At 34.2% G+C, this 21,508-nt stretch overlaps 1 protein-coding gene across 2 annotated transcripts; it reads left to right on the top strand.

The window, feature by feature from the left end:
- The first annotated feature begins 720 nt into the window (after positions 1 to 720).
- LOC124936884 (protein SHOOT GRAVITROPISM 6) lies at positions 721 to 19,492 on the top strand. Of its 2 annotated transcripts, XM_047477413.1 has the most exons (48): positions 721 to 874; positions 1,046 to 1,117; positions 1,603 to 1,693; positions 1,788 to 1,883; positions 2,475 to 2,553; positions 2,635 to 2,698; positions 3,268 to 3,371; positions 3,785 to 3,890; positions 4,112 to 4,201; positions 4,496 to 4,573; positions 5,241 to 5,308; positions 5,386 to 5,485; positions 5,578 to 5,754; positions 6,149 to 6,238; positions 6,392 to 6,457; positions 6,648 to 6,746; positions 6,832 to 6,906; positions 7,015 to 7,074; positions 7,693 to 7,782; positions 7,946 to 8,067; positions 8,400 to 8,529; positions 8,608 to 8,687; positions 8,813 to 8,948; positions 10,266 to 10,347; positions 11,950 to 12,095; positions 12,195 to 12,275; positions 12,366 to 12,466; positions 12,842 to 13,080; positions 13,159 to 13,268; positions 13,348 to 13,476; positions 13,565 to 13,639; positions 13,722 to 13,855; positions 14,463 to 14,535; positions 14,640 to 14,771; positions 15,453 to 15,634; positions 15,710 to 15,832; positions 15,933 to 15,993; positions 16,088 to 16,183; positions 16,530 to 16,630; positions 16,890 to 16,995; positions 17,185 to 17,298; positions 17,420 to 17,494; positions 17,743 to 17,841; positions 18,019 to 18,090; positions 18,188 to 18,273; positions 18,377 to 18,470; positions 18,767 to 18,874; positions 19,114 to 19,492. In XM_047477413.1, the coding sequence occupies exons 1-48, from the start codon at positions 755 to 757 to the stop codon at positions 19,279 to 19,281; spliced, it is 4,980 nt and encodes a 1,659-aa protein (XP_047333369.1). In that variant the 5' UTR covers positions 721 to 754; the 3' UTR covers positions 19,282 to 19,492. The 2 variants fall into 2 exon arrangements, with proteins under 2 accessions (XP_047333369.1, XP_047333371.1); XM_047477415.1 differs by lacking the exon at positions 721 to 874 and having other exon boundaries at positions 1,101 to 1,117; positions 1,796 to 1,883.
- The last annotated feature ends 2,016 nt before the right edge of the window (positions 19,493 to 21,508 follow it).

Here is a 21,508-nt window from a genome sequence, read left to right as displayed (position 1 = left end):
CTATATATTAGAAATGTTAATTTATTGTTTAATAAATAAATAAAAAAAGCATGATTCTCCATTATTGTGATAAACTATAAAATTGAAGAAATTCTCTTTTAGCTGGCAGTTTCGCGACTGTCTGTGATTGTCTTCATACTCTCTCTCTCTCTCTTTGCCCCATCCATGGCTTCTTCAAGCTCTGGAAGCTCAATACCTGCTGCAGGTAATCATACATTTCATCTTCATTAATGGCGATTACGCGTGCATACTTCATGTTTATCATTGCGTTGATGGAACTGAGACCTTGTTCTTTCTATTTGATTTTGAAATTAACCTCTTACATTTTGTTTACCTGATTTCTTACATATTGATTGGATTACAGAGGCGGTTCAGGTTCTCGTTTTATCGCTGGCCGATGATTCTCCTATGGTTAGAGGAGCTTCGATGGCTTCTCTTAAGGAAATCGCTTTGTTGTATTACTCTTATTCTCCCTCTCTCTTAACTTAGCTTAAGTAGTATCAATCATCTCAATTCTGCTTTAATTTCCGTTTATCTAGTGAATTGGACATGATCATATGAATCCACTGCTGTTAATTCACATTCTAACTAGTGATTTTGTGATTTTTAGGAATCCTCTTTTGGTTCTTGATTGCTGCTGTTCTGTATCACGAGGAGGACGCAGAGTATTGTTTTTTTTCCTTGTTTGTTTTAGAGGTGGAATGAAGTTATTGCGATTTTTCTGATTTGGAAAATATTTCAGCGATTTGGGAATATGGCGGGGTTGTTTCAACTAATGGCTGTGGCAATTGGTGCATTGGATAAAATTGAAATTGATACTTCTTATATGGGAAAGGTTGCGAAGATTGCAACAGCTGAAATGATCTCCTCCAAGGTTCAATTAGTGCTTTTTCCATGTGTTTTAAACTCTTATATATTGACATCTATAAACTTGAATTTGAAATTGGACAATGAAATGGGAAGATCTAACAAACTATATAGGTTACTTGATTTGGATTATTGACATTTTTTAACACAAACATAACTTAAGTTACCCATTTTGCAGGAGTTTAATGTAGATTGGCAAAGAGCTGCAGCTAGTGTCCTCGTTTCAATTGGTTCACATTTGCCAGACCTGGTGCGTTGTTGTTAAGTCTCTTGAGAAGTTTTCATGTCTCCATTATATTTGTCCATATTTCCATGACAAAAAGTGTCTTTATTGTTAGGTAGAAGGTTGAAAACAAAATATACAGCATTTGTGAATTTTTCTGGTTTCCCCTTTCTTGTACTTTGTGAGGTCTACCATTCTTTTAAAGTAGTAGAAGAACTTTTGTATTCAAAATCTGCACTCCATGGCAAGGAAGGAATTAACTTAATATGCAACTTGAAAGGATACTAAGAATAATTATAGTTAGTTCACTTGTCAGAAAAAAGTTGTTTTCTATGTCTTTGTTGTGGTATTAGACATTTCCATTTACTAAGTACATGGGTTCATGCAGTACCTCTTAGTTACATAAGTTTCTTTAGAACTCTATTACCTGTGGAAGAGGAAAACGTCTCTCAGCCTACTTTGTCAGAGACCTATTGTTGACCTTGTAAATTTCTTTTCATGTTTTTGTACAGATGATGGAAGAAATATTTCTCCACTTTTCAGGGTCAACTTCAGCGCTTCCTGCTATGGTCCAAACTCTTGCTGACTTTGCTTTAGCTGATGGTTAAACATCCCAAACCATGTCTTCATCAATTTGAAATTCTTGTTTGTCTGCTTGATTTCGAGGTTTATACTGATCTTTATTTGTTAACTGAAGCATTGCAGTTCACTCCTCGACTGAAAAGTGTACTTTCCAGAGTTCTTCCAGTTCTAGGAAACGTACGGGAAGTCCACAGGCCTGTTTTTGCAAATGGTATCTTGCGTTACTGGTTTCTAATTTCAGGCTTAAAAATGGACCGTGCTGCAAACTTTTGTTGTTTCTAATTCTGTAATTGATTATCTTAAAGGAAAGTGAAATAATGTGAAAACCATTGATAGCTTATGAGTAGTATAATGAGTGGTCTTTGTGTTTTTCTGACCTGTAAAAAGATGAAGTCAATGGTAGATCTGAATGGGCTTTGTTTTTATGTTATCATCTAAAACATATTTCCTTAGGTATTTGGCATTCCCATGTTTTCATGAGGCATGACTTACGAGAGATATGAAGGGAGTCATGTGATTACTTTCTAGTGTTTGCAATGTTGTTTTGCTGAGATTGGAAAGTTTCTATGATCATACTCTTCATACCTTTTTTTATGAACAGTGCTTTCATTAATGGATAACCTGAAACTACTGGGCATCTTTAAGACACATTACTAACTGGCTCTATTTAATTGAGTTCCTGAACTACAATATCTCTTTTTTTCTTATGTAACTTGTACTTATCAATGTATGCTGGTTATGAGTACAAAATATAGACCTGTATTTGAAGTGCCTGCCTAATTAATAGCTACATATGTGCCAGCGTTCAAGTGTTGGTGCCAAGCATGTTGGCAGTATGGTGTGGATTTCCCTCTGCTTTCACTTCTTGACAGTGACATAATGTGAGATCAATTATAATTCAGTTATCTTTCTCCTGTTGGTTTCACAAATGTCTTATTTTAATATTGTGTCACATATTTCAGGTCGTTCTTGAATTCTGCATTCGAGCTCTTATTGAGAGTCTGGGCAGGTTCACGAGAACTAAAGGTGTACATGATTGTTAAGTAGTTGTTTTTTTCTTTCATTTTTTATACTTTTATCATTTTCTGCTATGAGACCTACTTAACAGTGTATAATTTCAGTTTCCAAATGTTTCTGAAACTGAATCCAGATATAAATGAGAAATCTGAAAAACAAAGTTTCCAAAATGAGTTACTTAGTCACCTAAAAGCATAAGATGCTACAGGATGTGCTAAATAATAATACTAAACTAATTGGATTTAAAATACAGTATATAATTTTTGAAAAAGTAAAATACAGTATATAATCATAATAAATTATCATTTTTTTCTTTTCTTTTTGAGAGGTACTTTATCCTATCTTTTTTTTGCTCCATGAATGAAAAATAAAATGGAACTTCATTTGTTTTGATGTTTGTATGTGGAGGGTGGTTTATATTAGGGATCAATTGAACTTTAACTCACTTCATCTTCTTATGTCCACATTCTTCCTCTGTTCTCTTTGTTAGGTTGCACCTCCAATTTGATATTGAAATGATCTAGTGAAGATTGTGTTATACATGCTTTGATAAGACCTAATTAGTTTTTTCATAATAGGTCCGCACATCTACCGTGGAGGCCTTGGGGCAAATGGTTGGTCTAATAACTCGCACACAACTCAAGCTAGCCCTACCCAGAATTATTCCTACTATATTGGAATTGTAAGAAATAGTCAATATAAGATGCTTTATTCAGATATGGGGACTCTCCCATTGAATATGCTTACATATTTGTCTTTGCCGACCTGGTTCAACACTTTATAAGCAGATGATTCTTTTTTTTTTTTTTTTTTTTTTTTTTGAGAACGCTGGATTCCGCTACTCCTATGGAGTGCGACTAATCCCCGCGGGTTAAGTACATAGCCCGCAAACATACTTAACCAATTAACCAGGCGCAGAACATGCCGCCTGACGGGCTCGAACCCAGAACCTCATGGAGGCCTGGGGGATATCCACCTCTTGTTGCCACTAGGCTAGAAGAGGGGATGCAGATGATTCTTCTCATGGATGGAAAATGGGATTCTGAACTTATAGAACCTTTTCTTCTTTTTGTTTGTTTGTTTATGTTGTGTCAGGTACAAGAAAGATTTGGAAAGTGCCTTAGTGGCAACATGTGCGCTTCACAATCTCCTTAGTGCATCTTTACTATCTGAAAGCGGTCCTCCTTTGCTTGATTTTGAGGCAAGTATCATCTTCTTGTATGATTATGTACTTTGTCATCATTAGATTTGATCTTTGTTTAAAGGAGTAGGATATGCAGATGGAATCTTTAATTGAGTTTCTTTTCCACATCTCTAGAACTTTGGTGTTATTCCTTGAGCATGCTTTGGTTCTTGGCTATTTAAATAGATATGTAAACGGAAGCATTGTTGTCTGAAATCTCTTCTGCAATGATGTTGCAGGACCTCACAGTTGTTCTTTCTACTCTTCTTCCAGTTGTTTGCATTCAGAATGATGGAAAAGATTGTTCAGATTTCTCGCTTGGACTGAAGGTTTTCTTTTGTGCCATGCATTAGTTCTTTTATTGTGATACTGAAAACATACTAGTGTTGGAGCAGCAAAACTTTTGTTCCTTATGATTGCAGTTCTGGAGTTGTTTCAGATTCATGCTCAATCTAGTAGATTAACAAAGAAAGCAGAAACATTGTGTCATCTACTGTTACAATGTAGAAAATGCAATTTATTTCACCTTAGCAATATATTTTCTTTATGATGCTTGCATGTCTTGATGTTCCTTTTTGACTTGGAATGTACTCATAAATATCTGCAATGTGGTTTTATTGCAGACATACAATGAGGTCCAGCATTGTTTTCTGACAGTTGGCTTGGTGTACCCTGAAGATTTGTTTGTGTTCCTTTTGAATGTTAGTATCATTTAAAGATCTTCTTTAAGTGTCACCTTTTTTCAATTTATTGCTGTCAATTAGTTCCTGTTATATCTTCCATGTACATGCTTGAGAAGGAACATACTTGATCTTCTTTGTTGAACTAATTAACTGCATGACTATTGGGTAAATGTAATATAACTGCATTAAAGCTGCTGTTGTTAGAACTTATAATAAATTGCTGCAGTTATGAAAGACTTGGTTATCCTTTTATTGTTTTTGACGTTTCTCCTATTTTTTTTTTTAAAAGAGGGTCATGTTGTATTAAAAGGTTTTAAATTGAGTTATGAGAAAAGAAACAAATGAGAAAACATTAACAAAGAAGAAGTGTGTTAGATTCCTATCAAATCAAAGTAGTCGCATCATGTGAAGCTTCTCCTTTTTTATGTTTCTCCTAGTTTTTTTTTTGTGCTGAACATGTTTCTACTAGTTCATGTAAATTTAGTTATATTACTTCTTATATTCATGTGTAGTTTAGGGGGTCCTTGGAGAGGAAGGGGATGAAGGATTTGGGTTGATATAGAAGTTTTGATGAATTCTTTCAGGATATAAAAATGACCACCATGCCCTCAAACCACACATTCATAGAATTGTAATTTGTACTACATTTTGTTTTCATAGTAGTCCTAATTTGTATTATTATCAGAAATGCAGGCTAAAAGAAGAACCTCTAACATTTGGTGCACTTTGTGTATTAAAGCATCTATTGCCAAGGTCTGTTTCTTTCCTGTGATCTGTCACATACTACTGAAGTCTTTTTGTTTTGACCTGATTTTCTAATCATTGTGGAGGTTGACTGAAGCTTGGCATAACAAAAGGCCTTTGTTGATTGAAGTCGTGACCTTTTTATTAGATGAGCAGAGTTTGGCTGTGCGGAAAGCTCTTTCTGAGGCATGTTATGAACTTCTTGATCTTTTTAGAATGTTATTACATGTTTTCCTATCAAATAGTACTAATTTGCAATCTCAATGCTTTTGTTTTAGTTGATTGTAGTAATGGCTTCAAACTGTTACTTGATGGGTACTTCAGGAGAGCTGTTTGTCGAATATCTAGTGCGCCACTCTGCTATGTCAAATGAGGAGAGAAATGATGCTGGAAACTCAAAGCAAGTTTATAAATCAACTGGCCCTTCTTATGGGTTATCATCCAAGAGATACGAGGTTTTTACCTGACCAAATTTAGCGTGTTAATTACTTGACTTCCTAGTCTTTTCCTCTTATGCATTCTACAAAGAAACGTCATTCTTTTTAAAGGAGGTAAACTTTTATGGCATAGACAAAAAGTCGTGAACATGAAGAGTGTTCACTTTTTACAAAAAACAAGGTAAGAAAAGTCAAATAACACAGGGGTTTATAGAGATTATTGAGCTATATCAGGAAGGACAAATAAAGCAATGTCATTGGATGACGTTCTACATTGTTTTTGCATTGATCCTTGTTTTACATATGATATTTTTTCTAGCATATCAGCATGGTTACTTGAGGATAAAAGCTTGAGTCTATTTCTTTAGGAACCTAATCTTTATGGTTCATAAGTATTTGGGTGTTTTCTTAGGTGAAGATTGGACCAGTTAATCCTACAGAATTACGAGCTATTTGTGAGAAAGGTCTTCTTCTACTTACAATTACGATTCCAGAAACGGAGGTAAGCCTGGATCCTGCTTGCAAAATCATGCAAAGAACCGTTCTTTTCCCTCTATTAGCTACAGTCTCTAACAGAATATGTTTTTCCATAGAATCCAAAGTATTCTACCATGGCATATCCAAATGTTGATAAATCTGCTATGAATATTTGCAGCATGTCCTCTGGCCTTTCCTGTTGAAGATGATTATACCGCGAGCTTATACTGGTGCCATAGCCACAGTATGCATCTGCATTAGACTTCCTCATCAGACAAGAAGTTTGATTCAGTAGTAGACTATAATAAATTCATATCTTTTGATACAGGAAGTTTGATTCAGTAGTAGACTATCATACTTCTATCTATCTGAATTTTTTTGTTTCTGAATGTACTTTTATCATTGTAAATAAAATATGAACTGTCATTTGTCAGGTATGTAGATGCATTGCAGAGTTATATAAACATAAATCTTCATATAGTAATGTGATGCTTTCAGAATGCAAAACTCGAAGTGATATTCCACGCCCTGAGGTGAAACCTTGTTAGGGTACTTTGAGCGTAACTACTACTCTATAAATGGTGCTCCATTATCTGACTAAATGATGTTGCGACGCAGGAACTGTTTGCTCGCTTGCTGGTGCTGCTGTGTAATCCTCTTGCCAGGGAGCAGCAGGCTACTCACATTTTGACAGTGCGTTGATATTCGTTTATAAATTATTCTTTAGTACTACATTCCACTTTTCAGTTTCATATGGTTACGGAGCATATTGTCTCCATCGACTTTCTTCTTTATCTGTAGGTGCTATGCCATTTGGGATCACTCTTTCCAAAAAATATCAGCTCATTTTGGCAAGATGAGGTAAAGGATTCTGCTTGCTGTTTTATATGGAATATTGCTTGTTTGTGCTTTCAAAAAAATAATAACTGCTGCAAACTTGTAATTACCCATCCTGTAAATAATGATTTGACAAGTGGTACAAAGGAATATTCTTGAGTGACTTTATATCTTGTTTTTCCTGTTGAACTGGCATATTGTCTATAACATACCAACATTAGATGATGATTTATTTGCTAATCCCTTTGCTTGAATAATGTCTGAGTGGTAAGATAAATATTTGAATTTGAATTGAGATTAGAGCTTAATAATTCGAATCAGGACTGGAACTGGGATCATATTATAGATTATTATTTTACGTTGCAATATTTCTTCTGATTTGCTGGTTCTAGATATATCCTGAAAAAAATCTTATTTTCTTCATTTTGAAAGGCATTATTGATATACATAAATGCATTTGCCTTGGACATTTCTTTTCTCTTTTTCATCTGTATTAGGTTTGAGTTTTGAAATTTGCAAAATGGTTCTTGTATTATGTGAAAATTATGTCTATTTATTCCCGGGGTTATCTTAAATCTCCTTCTGTACAAAGTCCTAGCTTCTTGTCACCACCACCAATCAAATGTTTTTTTATGTATCTAGATTCCCAAAATGAAAGCTTATGTAAGTGACACAGAAGACCTAAAGCAAGATCCTTCATATCAAGAAACTTGGGATGACATGATAATAAATGTAAGATTGTTAAGCCCTATCCTCTTGAAAATATATTTCAAAGCCTTTATTTTTACTGATTCATAATTTCTGAAATCTAGAATAATCAATTTGGTTAATCTTATGATTTTTTTGTAACACTTTGGCTTGGCACATGGATATAATGATATCTATTTTGTGGCAGTTTCTAAAGGAGTCATTAGATGTGACGGAGGATCGTGATTGGGTTATTTCTCTGGGAAATTCTTTTGCTCAGCAATATAATTTGTATATGTCTGATGACGAGCACTCTGCTCTACTTCACCGGTATTAATGCTCAATTTTCCTTTCCTCTTTTATTAAATTTCTCCTCTTACATGTTGGTGGTTGAACTCAAAGGATATTACTCATATAACAAACATGAAAAACACAACAAGAAGGTTACTACTCCTGAATTAGATGATAACATCCTTCTTTGTGTTTAAGCAATTATGAAATGCTTTGAGTGCATTGTGTTCTGTATCTCACATAAATAATATGTATTGAAACCTGAAAACTACTAACAGTTTATCCTCTATAATATGTTTCCACTCCATTAACTCCCAATATTTGAAGATTGATAGAACTTAGATGCCCTGTCCTACCCTCATTCTCTTCAGGTGTCTTGGCATGCTTCTTCAGAAAGTTGATGACAGAAACTATGTACATCATAAGATCGAATGGATGTATAAACATGCTAATATTGCTATCCCAGCAAATAGACTTGGTTTAGCAAAAGGCATGGGGCTGGTATTCTCCTTCTCCCTTTCTCTCCTCTTCACTGCCTATTTTAACCATGTATAATCAGTTTGAACTCATGAGTTGTAGGTTGCGGCATCCCACCTGGATACGGTCTTGGAGAAACTTAAAGACATTCTCGACAATGTTGGACAAAGCATCTTCCAGAGGTTCTTGCAGTCTGTCTCTCCTTACATTTATATCCAAGCATATATATATTCATCTATTTTTTACTAAAACCAAGAGAGCCTTCTTATCTGTCGTTGTTTGGAAACCATGTTTTATTGTGCCACAGATTACTCTCCTTTTTCTCTGACAAATCTAAAATGGATGACTCTGACGATATACATGCTGCATTGGCCTTGATGTATGGTTATGCAGCAAGATATGCCCCATCAACTGTAATAGAGGCCAGAATTGATGCACTTGTGGTAAATTACTGTCTTCCTTGCTACTCATGACAACTATTGTGGCTTTTTTTTTGGCGAAAAAACTATTGTGGTTTTATTATCTGGATATTGCAATTTTGATGGCTTTTGTTGTCCTTAAAATGCTATTACTTAATTGGGGTGACTACATATTTACACATTTGAGATCCATGTTCTTCTTGATCAATAAAAAATAAAAACTCCTATTATGTCATGCTGATATAACTAATTAACTTAGATAGAGTCAACTTTTTAGGCTCTGTTAAAGAAGGCCTAAAATCTGAACATACATTTTAGAACCCAAAATTGTTCTATTTAGGTGCATTTGCAAGTGATTAGAAGTAGCTGACAGTGAGATGCTCTCCAAAGATGCAAGTATTTGAATGAAGAGACGGGAGAGGTGTTGAGCTTCCCATAATGAGAGATAGAGATAGCAGAGAGAGAACAAAATTAAGAGACGACGATGTGGAAGAGAGAGGAGATATGTTGTCTACGTGGAGCTTACATGGAATATGTCACGTGTATGGTTAGAGATAGTTAGTATTGATTTTTTTTTAAATGTAAACTTTTCATTAAAAAAAACGCAAGATGCGTTTAAAGAATTTCATATGGAAGAGAGAAGAAAAACATAAACAACTATTAGCCAATGTAATCAATATTGAATAATGATGAATAAGAAGATAGTAGTTCAGTCTGTTTCTCTCCTCGTCTCATGCGTTTCACACTCTCACCCCGTTCTATCGGAAAGTCTCTTGATTCCTATCCTATTCTTTCACAATTATCGCTATCTCGTTCTTAATCCCACAGAACGTATGATGAGAGAGTTTGACGGACATCTTAATTTTTGTGTGGAAAAATGGTATATTTATTTCTAGTCAAAGTTCCAAGGATATGAGCAATATCTCATGCAAGTCCCAGGGTATTTTTTGTACGATTTTAGGTTCAAGGGTATATTTGAATATCTCTCTCAAATTCAGGAGTAGATTTGACATTTTCTCTGTGGTTTACTGTTCAGGTTTCTGCAATTTAGAAGTTCACTTTGGGATTTTCTATTTTCATAATCAATCCCTTTTTTCTAGGAAAATAGCCCAAATAAACTGCTGTCCTTTGACAAACTATCAGCTGCAATGCTTATTTGGCTCAATGCTTGAATATTATCTTATCGCTTTACATAATAAAAAATCATATTTCTTGAGTGATAAAATTTTGTCTGTTTTTTGTGTGTTATAGTTGACAATTGGATGACTTGCCATCAGATTTCTTGCTATATAGCTCATCTTAAATGTGAAAAATCTTAACAACTTCTGTTTTCTGTTTCAGGGGACCAATATGCTCTCAAGGCTTCTACATGTGCGTCATCCCACAGCCAAGCAGGCTGTTATCACAGCCATAGATTTGCTAGGTCTGTAGAATTACTTCAACAGGTTGCTAGTTCGTTCTTCTTGCTTACTGGCAAGATTATTTAATCATATTCTGCAAGAACAGTTTTAGAGATAATAGAATTTCTCTAGGAAGGAGACATCTTGATATCATAAGTTTTTTTGTGGCCTTTTCTTGTCAATTTTCATGTACTATACCCAAAATAGTTTTTTTTTTCTCAAACTAATTTCTGACTTCTTCTGCTGCAGTACTGAGAAATATATTATATCCTTTTAAAATCCTTTTAGTTTGTGCTCTTTGACCTAACCTGCTCAAGCAAACCTAGCTTCTGGTTTCAGTATATTGCTGATATAACTCGAAGTAGATTTAAACTGATAACCTAGTTATAGAGTGAGAGATACCTTGATTTAAAGTGGAGAATATATTAGAATGGAGGGTGAGAATGAGATTCACAATTGCAATCTGCAATTGAGAGTATTAGGTGAGTTGGTAAGAGATTAACGATTAAGGAAGAAGAAGATAGATAGAGAGAAGTTGACCTTAGAAGGTTTCTGGAAAAAAATGTCTAGTCTCCGATCAGTATCTCTTCTTTATACCCCACCAGCTACCATAATCAATTTCCCAGCCAATCCCATATTTTTGGCTACTGCATTATTAATTAATCATTTATTTCCATATTAATAATTATTTATTTTCATATTAGTAATTATTTATTTTGGCTAACTGCCTTATTTATAACTATTTATTGTGCAGAATTAAAAATAGAACTGCTGACATGGGTTTTGTCTACCCGCCAGCTTATTTTAGGGTTAGGAAACCTAACCCTATTAATCCCTCGTAACAATTGCCTCCATTTCAGATCCTTGTTTAGTAAAGACTTGATACCCTTGTCAGTTCTGATTTACAGAATTTCCACTAAACATGTATATTATCCTTGTTTAGTAAAGACTTGATGCCCTTGTCTAGCATCTGAAAGTACTTGCAGCATTGAACATAGGAATTAAGGCCAAAAAGAAGCTCTAAACTTTGGCTAAAGGTGTAAATAATCCCATGAACTCTGAAAAGAAATATACAAAATGACCCAAACTTTATCAAAATGATACAAATACCCCTTAACGTTAAACCGTTGTCTTTTCAATCCAGCCTTCATTTGTAGGTTTCATTATTGAGTTAGCTTATATCTATCCCAGATATATAAAATTATAACTGAGTTTGTAATATTTATTCTACATATCATAGCTGCTAATGTGCCTTTTCAATTGAGATGGCCGTGGTACAATGAAAACTATAAATGGGAATTGCTTCACAAAGACGACTGTTTAACATTGGGATATTGTTGTACTATTTTTACAAAATTTAGGTTATTTTGTAGCTTTTCAAAGTTCAGGTACTTATTTGCATCTTTAACCCAAGTTTTAAGTGCTTTTATTTCCTTTTCCATTTCAAATACTGTCAAGAGTTTTGCTTGGCATCTGAGTTTCTTTGGGGAATGGTACAATTACCAATATTAAATTCCCATGAAATCCAAACGTCACTTACAAAGCAAAGTTGAAATATGTGCTTAAGAGAAATGGAATTTATTTGAACCATCCTATGAAACAGATAATAATAATAATGTTTGCAGGCCATGCTGTCATCAGTGCTGGTGAAAGTGGTATAACCTTTCCTCTGAAAAGAAGAGATCAGTTACTTGATTTTATACTCACTCTGATGGGCCGAGATGAAGATGAATCCCTTGCTGATTCTAGTCATGAACTTCTGCATACCCAGGTATCCTTTGCTCTATATTATGCTTCTGATCTTTCCTGTATCTGTTTTACTGGGTGCAGAACTTATCTTTCTGCTTTTCTGAGTGTGAATGTTTTTCAGGCCCTTGCACTGAGTGCCTGCACAACTTTAGTTTCTGTGGAGCCAAAACTGACAGTTGAAACAAGAAACCGGATTCTAAAGGTGCAACAAGTTTTCCTTGCATTACATGTCAAATATCTTTTTAGTTTCAATAATTTTACTGATTCTGATTTGTATTTTGGTGTTTATCAGGCAACTTTAGGTTTTTTTGCCTTGCCAAATGATCCTATAGAAGTTGTCAATCCTCTTATTGAGAATCTGGTTACACTTTTATGTGCTATTCTTCTCACCAGGTACTCATTTACAAAGGAATTATAGCTCTCCATCTTTTCAATTGTTAGACATTTACAACTCATTTTTCATTGGTGTCATTTTCATAGGAGTCTTCATTTGTGAACCCAAGATTAGAGAGCTAATTCTCAAATGGGGGTCAAATGTTTAAAACTTAAATATAAATAAAAAGATCAGAGACTCTTCTTTTTTCTTTTGACTTCGAATTTTGATTTTATATAAAGCTCTCACATATGTCAATGCAAACTGAAAAGCATAACAAAAACAACTTCTAATGTTACTCTCGAATGGGCCGATTATCATGCTTATTGATGACTTTATCATATGAGCATATATCACGAAGAAGTTAACTTCACCAGCGGTCTTTTTATCATCAGTGGAGAGGACGGAAGAAGTCGAGCAGAACAACTTTTGCATATTCTGAAGCAGATTGATGTTTATGTTTCTTCAGCAGTGGAATATCAAAGAACAAGAGCTTGTCGTGCAGTTCAGGAGATGCTTATAAAATTCCGAATGTTATGTACGAATGGATATTGTACTCTTGGTTGCCAAGGAAGTTGCACACATATCAAGTCAATTGACTATAGCTTTAGTCGAAATTTCTCCAATATGCCACGTAATCATTTCCTACAACTTCCTCTTTTCGTATTAATGTTTTCTGCATACTGACATTGTTTTTGCCTTGTGATTGTAGCTGCATTTGTATTGCCGACTCGTGATGCTTTGTGCTTGGGGGGCAGGATAGTAATTTATCTCCCCAGATGTGCTGATACAAATTCTGAAGTTCGAAAAATTTCCGCTCAGGCAAGTTCCCATGGTAGTTTTGGTGCTATTGTATCATTGTGAATAATACCTGATATATCCTTGCTCATTTTTGTTGTAGATCCTTGACCTGTTCTTCAGCATATCCCTATCATTACCAAGGCCCATTTCTTCTAGTAATAGTGTGGACGTTGAATTGTCCTATAGTGCTTTGTCCTCTTTGGAGGATGTAATTGCTATCTTGAGACGTGTAAGAACATGGTTTTAAAAATTTCTGATCCATCTTCCTTTCTAGTTGAAGGAAAAATTGTTCTGACAACTTTGTGATGTGTCTTCAGGATGCTTCTATAGATCCATCAGAAGTTTTTAACAGGGTTGTCTCTTCTGTATGCATCTTATTATCAAGGGATGAGGTGAGCTTATATGTGTATACTGTATAGAAAACTCTTGAAGTTCACATCTACTGCAGTCTCCCAATTTTTATTTGACTTGCAGCTTGTAGCTGCACTGCATGGCTGTTCAACAGCAGTATGTGATAAGGTCAAGCAGTCAGCTGAAGGAGCTATTCAAGCAGTCATCGAATTTGTGACAAAGAGGGGCAATGAACTAAAAGAAACTGATATTTTAAGGTGTGTTAGCTTTTGACTTTTGTTCTTTATTCAGTTTTGTTGTCTAGTTCTATATCTACCTTCTTTCTCTTTAATGTTTTATTGTTTTTAATCACACAAAAAAATCAGAGAAGCTTTTGGTACTTCCATGGGATTGGTTATGCATTTTTTTAACTAACGCATATTATTAATAGAATTACAAAGGTTGCGATTTTAAGATATACATGTGAGAAGCATGAGAAAACGGTAAAGCTTCGAAAAACAAGATTACAGTAAAAATGCATCAATATATCCAAAAAGAAAGTGTATTTTGTTTTTTTTGTTGGTTTTTATGATAATGTTTGTTTCATTATCTTGTCCCTTAGCTGAAGAATTTGGAAACTGACAATGGGCTTCTCTGTTGTACACTTCCAAATTCCCCCAGGCTATTCTAACTGTTATTACAATTTCAGTTTCTTTGTCTCTATAACAATCTACGAATCTATGATCACTTGTTGGAATCTTCATATTCCCCGGCCTATCTCTTGATTGTGTTATAATGCCTCATCCCCTTGTTAGAAAGGTTATTATGACAGAAGATACCATATAACATTTTCTTGAGACAAATCCTAATGCATCTCTTTTACAGGACAACCCAATCTTTACTGTTTGCCACAGTACATGTAACTGAGAAATATCTGCGTCAAGAAACTCTTGGAGCTGTATCCTTGTACTGATTAAATCTGTTCCTTTGTACCTTAATATCCAACTCTTTATTTTATTTTTCCGCTCATCTTTTTTTATTTCGTTCTTTGACTACAAAAAGATTTCTGCCTTGGCTGAGAGTACCAGTCCTAATATTGTATTCAACGAAGTTTTGTCTGTTGCTGGAAAAGATATAGTTTCAAAGGATATATCTCGCTTACGAGGTGGCTGGCCCATACAGGATGCTTTTTATGTGAGCTCCATTTAACTTTTTATGATCAGATCTAAAAGTCATACTTGTTTCATCTCATTATCATCAGAAGATGAAACTTACTAGCTCTTCTGGCAATGATACTAGATAGTTCCCTTATATTGCTTCACAATGTGATGATAGAGTGACCAGTAATTTGTTTCCATGTTCTATATTCTTTTGTTTAAATGAATAAGAGATGCTAAAAATCTACAATATATATAGAAGTGTATTCTGGAGCTAGTACTTTTTTTTTTCTAACTACCTAAATGTCTTTTATAAACTCCCATGCCATGACCATAAACTAGAATACATTTACAATGTTTTATATTATATTGATATCTGCAAGTAATGATGTTTAAAATATTATTTAGTTGTTTCCATGGTAGACTATGAGTTTGTTGATTAGTTAAAATGTTTGGCATTTCTGTTAAGTCAAGCAATGTCAAATCATATTATAAACTGATTATATAAATTATAGATTGTATTCATGCTAGTATATTAAAAAAAAAATTAGATTCTGTTGCTAATATGTATAGTGTTGCATCATTGATTTTGGTTATATTTTTTATTCTGTTTGCTTGGAATCTCCTAACTATCTCATCTGTATCCAAGAGATCATTTCAAATTACTTGCACCTTTTAAGTCTACATGACTGAGCATCTCAAATTGCTTAAAACACAGGCATTTTCTCAACACACAGCACTTTCATTCCTGTTCCTGGAGCATGTCATTTCTGTCCTTAATGAGATGCCCCTACCTAAAGGTGATCAGGAAAAAGGAGATGATTCTAATAATCCCAGTGATTCTCACATAGAACATGATGTCCTTCAGGCTGCTATTGTTGCTCTCACTGCTTTTTTCAGGTCTGATTCAACCGTATCTACTAGTATATCTTGTTCTACTGTATATTTATTATTTGTTCGTTGTTTCTTTTGCAGAGGTGGAGGAAAGATAGGGAAAAAAGCAGTTGAACAAAGTTATTCTACTGTCCTAGCTGCACTTATACTCCAATTGGGAAGTTGTCACTGTCTAGCTAGTTGTGGTCAACAGGAACCTTTACGGTAACCTGAATTCTGTATTTTTACAATTGATGATATTTGCTACTTGTATATGGTAATTCCATTTTCTTTTGACATTTGCCTCTTTTCTTGGTGTATTTAGCGCTCTTCTAGTCGCTTTTCAGGCTTTTTGTGACTGTGTTGGTGATCTTGAAATGGGAAAGGTAGAATATATGAGTCCAGCTACTTATCTTCCTAGAATGTTATTTATTTTGCAACAGGCGAAGGTAATATGAATCTGAGAAATGTTAATTGCAGATTTTGGCGCGAGATGGACAACATAATGACAATGAAAAATGGATCAATCTTATTGGAGATTTGGCCAGCAGTATTTCTATTAAAAGACCAAAAGAGGTAGTATTGTCTACCTTTTCTTGGTTGCTTATGAAATCACTATTGATGAGGAGTTTTATAGTTATTGAGTAATTGATATGAGATTAAAGCTTGATAATTAATAAAAATCCAATTATGATATTTTTGCTCCACAACAAAGTGCAACCTTTAACCAAATGACATCCATATTTTATATTGCTTAAGATGAGTTACGTCTGAACTTGTTATTAAGAAAACAAATGCACTTACAAACTTAAAAAAAGGGTAGCCTTTTTGGGAAATTAAAAAAGAAGGTAGTTGTCTTGGCTACTTGGTGCACTGCATAAATTGTCATCTGGATATGTCTTTACATGGGTTTTCTCTTCAGGTTCCAACCATATGTGTATTTTTAAGTAAGTCCTTGGATCGTCCCCACAGATTTCAGAGGGAAGCTGCTGCTGCAGCAGTCTCAGAATTTGTCCATTACAGGTATTCTTTAGTTGATAGTTTTCAAGGTTTCCTTCCCTAGAATGAATTGTTTCTTGTGCTGTTGTGTATTTAAAATATAGCTTTATTTCTTATATTCTCAATATCTTGTCTTAGTGAATATTTGATAAGGTTTTTCCCATTTGAGCTTAAAAAGGCCACTTGTCATATCTCAGCTTATTGGCTGATTAATAATTCAGATGTTTGTCTCTCCTTTTTTCACTGTTAAGCTAAACTATCTTCTCTTTTGTCGATATTGCAGTGATGACTTTGGTTCCTTATTGGAAGAGATGGTTGAAACCTTATGCCGACATGTATCTGATGATTCTCCTACAGTTAGGCGTCTTTGTTTAAGGGGACTTGTTCAGGTTTTTCAGTTTGCCCAGGTCTATTTGTATTAATATTCCGATGACTTTGAAAGAAAAATTGTGGCTCTTTTTATGAGTTTTTCATGTTGAACTTGGCTGATTAATAGTTGTGTGGAAAAGAAATAAAGCTTCTAATTTCTAAGGATTGTTCTTGTTACTAATAATTGAATATAATTCTTGCTTTTTCAGATACCATCCGTGCATATTTTGCGTTACACTGCTGAAGTTCTTGGTGTTATACTAGCTCTACTCGATGATTCTGATGAATCCGTTCAACTAACTTCTGTATCATGCTTGTTGACAGTTAGTTCGAAGAACCTCTTTCATTTTATGATAAAAAGGAATAAAGAGCTTGTCTTCTCTCACCAATAATTGACCTTCTGTTTCGTTAAAACTATTTGAATTTCTCATTCCCATTCCATAGGTTGTCGAGTTCTCGCCTAATGATGCTGTTGAACCTATACTAATCAATCTCTCTGTCCGGCTTCGCAACCTTCAAGTAGGATTTATCGTTCTGTACTCATGCCTTTTTTATTATTCCGTCTTTCGGTAGTGATGATGGGTTCAAGCACAAACTAGTTGACCTGTTTTAATTTGTTATTAAATAAAAAAAGTGTCTGCCTTAAAATGAATCCCCTATTATAAGCCATTTGAATGTGTGTTGATGATCTATATATTGCTTCTTCTATTGTTAGTATGCAATGCACATACTTAACAGATAAATTGTACTGTATCATATGAAAACAGATGTGTGTGAATGCAAAAATACGAGCCAATGCATTTGCAGCCTTTGGAGCTCTAAGCAATTATGCAGTTGGAGCACAACGGGAGGCATATCTTGAGCAGGTTTTTTCATTTACTTTCACCTTTCCATTCTTTGAGGCAGCTCAGTTTGTGTATTTGTAGGAATCTAGTGCTCCATCTTCTCCTTTCAATTATAAAAAGTTGACATTTCTTTAAAAGAATCAATTCCATTGTTATTCCTCTTTTATAACATCTATTGTACATCTGCTACTAATCCAGCTACATGCTGCATTCCCACGCTTGGTTTTGCATCTTCATGAAGACGATCTAACTGTTCGACAGGCTTGCCGGGTATAAAAAATACAACCATCTTGTTTTCATTTTATTTTTTCAGAACAATTTACAGTTGGAATCTCTGTTAATTTAGTATATGCTTAATTTGATGTAGAATACCCTAAAAAGCATTGCACCCATAATGGAGTTGGAGGGAATGGTTGCTATCACCAATTCACATCGTTTTAATTCGGATTACAGGTGCCTGCTAAATGCTCCTTAAACATCAGTAATTTTGCTCATATAGTAATTAATCAATTTTTTAGTACAACTGAAATCCAACAAACATCCACTTTGATGATAGGAGTGACTATGAAGATTTTGTTAGAGACCTTGCAAGGCAAACAGTTCAACATTTTGCTTCTAGAGTTGACACTTATATGTCATCGATTGTACAGGTCCATATTTGATTGAAAATCCTATATATACTTACTCCCTCCCTAATAGGCAGACATAAATGTGGTGTTCTACCCAATCAGGATAGCTTAAGTGGTGGAAAAGTTCCCTAATAGACCAAATGTCTCGGGTTCGATTCCCACTAAGCTTACCCTGGTAGAAAAGAAAGAAAAAAGTGGTAAGAGTCTTGAATTTAGAGATTAAGATCTCATGTTCGATTCCCACTTAAAACATATCGATGAAAAAGATAAACATGGCCTAAAAAAATGTGGTTTTCTTACAACCACTAAAAATGCAGGCATATGATGCTCCTTGGCCGGTTATTCAAGCAAACGCGATACACCTGTCCAGCTGCATCCTTACTCTCTCGGAAGATCAACGTATTTCAATTACTTACTATGCTCAGGTAAACAGTTATTGAGTCTATTTTAAAAGTGTTTTTTTATCGCAATGAAATGAAATTGATAGTTGTATGCATTTGATATGAGATTGAATTAGATAAAACTTTTTAGGTAAAAAAGAAATGACATATCATTTGCAACAGAATGACCACCTTTTTTTTCCAAATGAGTTTCCAAAAAAAGCTCTATCGCGTAGAAATGGATGAAAATGTAACATCTTGGAAATTTCTCTTTATCTCTACAGGTTTTCGGGTTGTTGGTGGGAAAAATGAGTGTTTCAACAGACCCGGTAGTTAGAGCAACTTGTTCGTCGGCTTTGGGTACCTTACTTAAAACTTCTTCCTCGTCTTCACAATCATGGAGAACTATTCCAATTGACAGAGGAGTTAGATTTAACAAGGAAGAACAATGATTCAGGGAAGGATCAATAGGATTAATATTCCTATTACAGAATTATTATATGTTTCCTCTGGATTTTGAAGCAAACCGTCCTCTGTCTTTTATCACTTTTTTTTTATTATTATTATTATTCTCGTGTCAGATAGATCATGTAATGTGTGCAGGGTGTGTTGTTGCATGTAAATTCGGTTGTATAGTTTTTTATTTTTTATTTTTGTAATTGAGTTAAGATTATTGATTAAATTGGTATCTATGTTGTTGTGTTTGTTGTACAATTAAATTATTTCATTTACTTTCCAAATATCAATGTTAACTCACTAATATTATTATTTCTAATGTTTTGGAAAATAAGTTGTCACAAATAAATGGTGTATGTGATTTGTTTTTGTTAATGACATGTTTTGAATCTTTATTTTATTTATTAGAATTTATGAAATTTATGTTTCACCAAATTGAATTTGTCAAGTGCGAGGATATAATAAGCAAATTAGGCCTTTTTTCTTCCAACGAAACTAAAGAGGATATTAGCACTGCCAACCTTAAAATATATTCTGGTACTTTATTACCATTCTTTTGAGATCTTATAATGAGCTTACTTTTGAAAGAGATTGCGTAGTCTTAAGTTGTTGTACAAGTTTTGATCAAGACAAAACAAACATTTGCCTTGATTTAAACGGAATAAAAGAAAGCATAGACTACAGCGCTTTAAAAGAAGTAAAACTCGTGATTTTGCCAAATGGGATGTGCTCCAATTGTGACTAAGGCTCCAATTCTGTTCACTCATGGGAATTCGCCTCCTCCACGTATTCATTGTATTATATAGAAATGGTACATGCTATTAGTCGTTTACAGCTTCATGAATTGAATTGTATAGGTCATGATGAATAAGCTTAAAACATGCTTGAGATGGAATTGTTATAATGAACACAAATGATGCTTATTTTCATGTGATAAAATGATGTTTATGAACATTTGTGTTTTATTTTCACACTATTTTTTATCTTTGTTCCTTATTATTTGGCTGAGTAGACTGAAAAAGTTGCTCAGGATGACAGGATACAAGTTATCAAGGTTTCACAGGCGAAGTTTAAGGTAAACAAAGTTATCAATGTTGGAACTTTAGAATAGACCCCATATCCTGTTATTGTTCTCATTAAAAATTCTCTAAAAAATGACATGTTATATTGTTGTTGCAACTTAATGCCTTCAATTTTTCCTCAAAAGTTTTGCAACATGATTGTTACTGCAGGAATTTCTTTCCTTTTGCCAGGCTATGGACGAGCTAGAATTGATATCATCATCTGGTCCGAATTCTTTTGTAGATCGAAGGGCCAGAAAGGTAGAACAATTGATTTTGACTATTGCATTTTTACAACTCCATTTGGCCAATGTTATAGTAGACCACTATCCTACTGTTCCTTAACATATATTTTGATGCTTTCAGAAATAATCCTTTCATTTTCCATTACTTTTCAGCTTTGCTTTTTCTTATTCCAGTGTCATGTCAACCCAAATTATTTTTTGTTTTATGAGGGATTTAATCACAAGCTATTTGATCTCCATAGAACAAGGCATTCAAATTGGCTAATGATTGCCAATTAATATTAGAAAAAAAAAAAAGGATGGTCGAAAATTGATACCGAGGCCATAATAGGCTATTGGTACTGTATGCACCCTCTTCTCAAGGAAGGGAACACACACTTCTTCTTAGTAGACATTAAGACTCAGTTTCAGGTATCTCCTCCTTCATGGTTCAATTAAGTTTTATTTTTTTCTATATTTTTTACATCAGGATTATTTTCCTTGAACCAGGGAAGGATTAGGGTGTCGGTTCGGTTCGATTTTTATAATTTAATTTTTAACAAAAAAAATAAATTCAGGCTGGCTTACAAAAAATTGATATCCATAATCGGACCTTCAACTAAGTGGTTCGGTTTAGTCGATATTTGTTGTTTAATCAATTCATTTTGCCCACCCCTAATATATATAGTTAAAAATATTTCATCTTCTATATAAAATAAAAGACTAAAAGATTGAGATTTTATTCTCAAATTATTTAGTCATTACTTTATAAGTAATTTAACTTCGGTTATGTGAGATCAAAATTTGAAATCGAATCGCTTTAGGTCTGTTTGTGCTTTACTCGTGATTGATTTTAACAGACATCATCAGTTGTTAGGGGATTGAGTTAGTTTGGTTATGTCGATCTTTTTGGTTAGCTTGCCCAACATAGTTAGAAG

The sequence above is a fragment of the Impatiens glandulifera genome, chromosome 4, assembly GCF_907164915.1.
Source record: "Impatiens glandulifera chromosome 4, dImpGla2.1, whole genome shotgun sequence".
Classification (NCBI taxonomy): domain Eukaryota; kingdom Viridiplantae; phylum Streptophyta; class Magnoliopsida; order Ericales; family Balsaminaceae; genus Impatiens; species Impatiens glandulifera.
The sequence above is the reverse complement of the archived record's forward strand: the minus strand, read 5'-3'. Positions and strand labels throughout refer to the sequence as shown.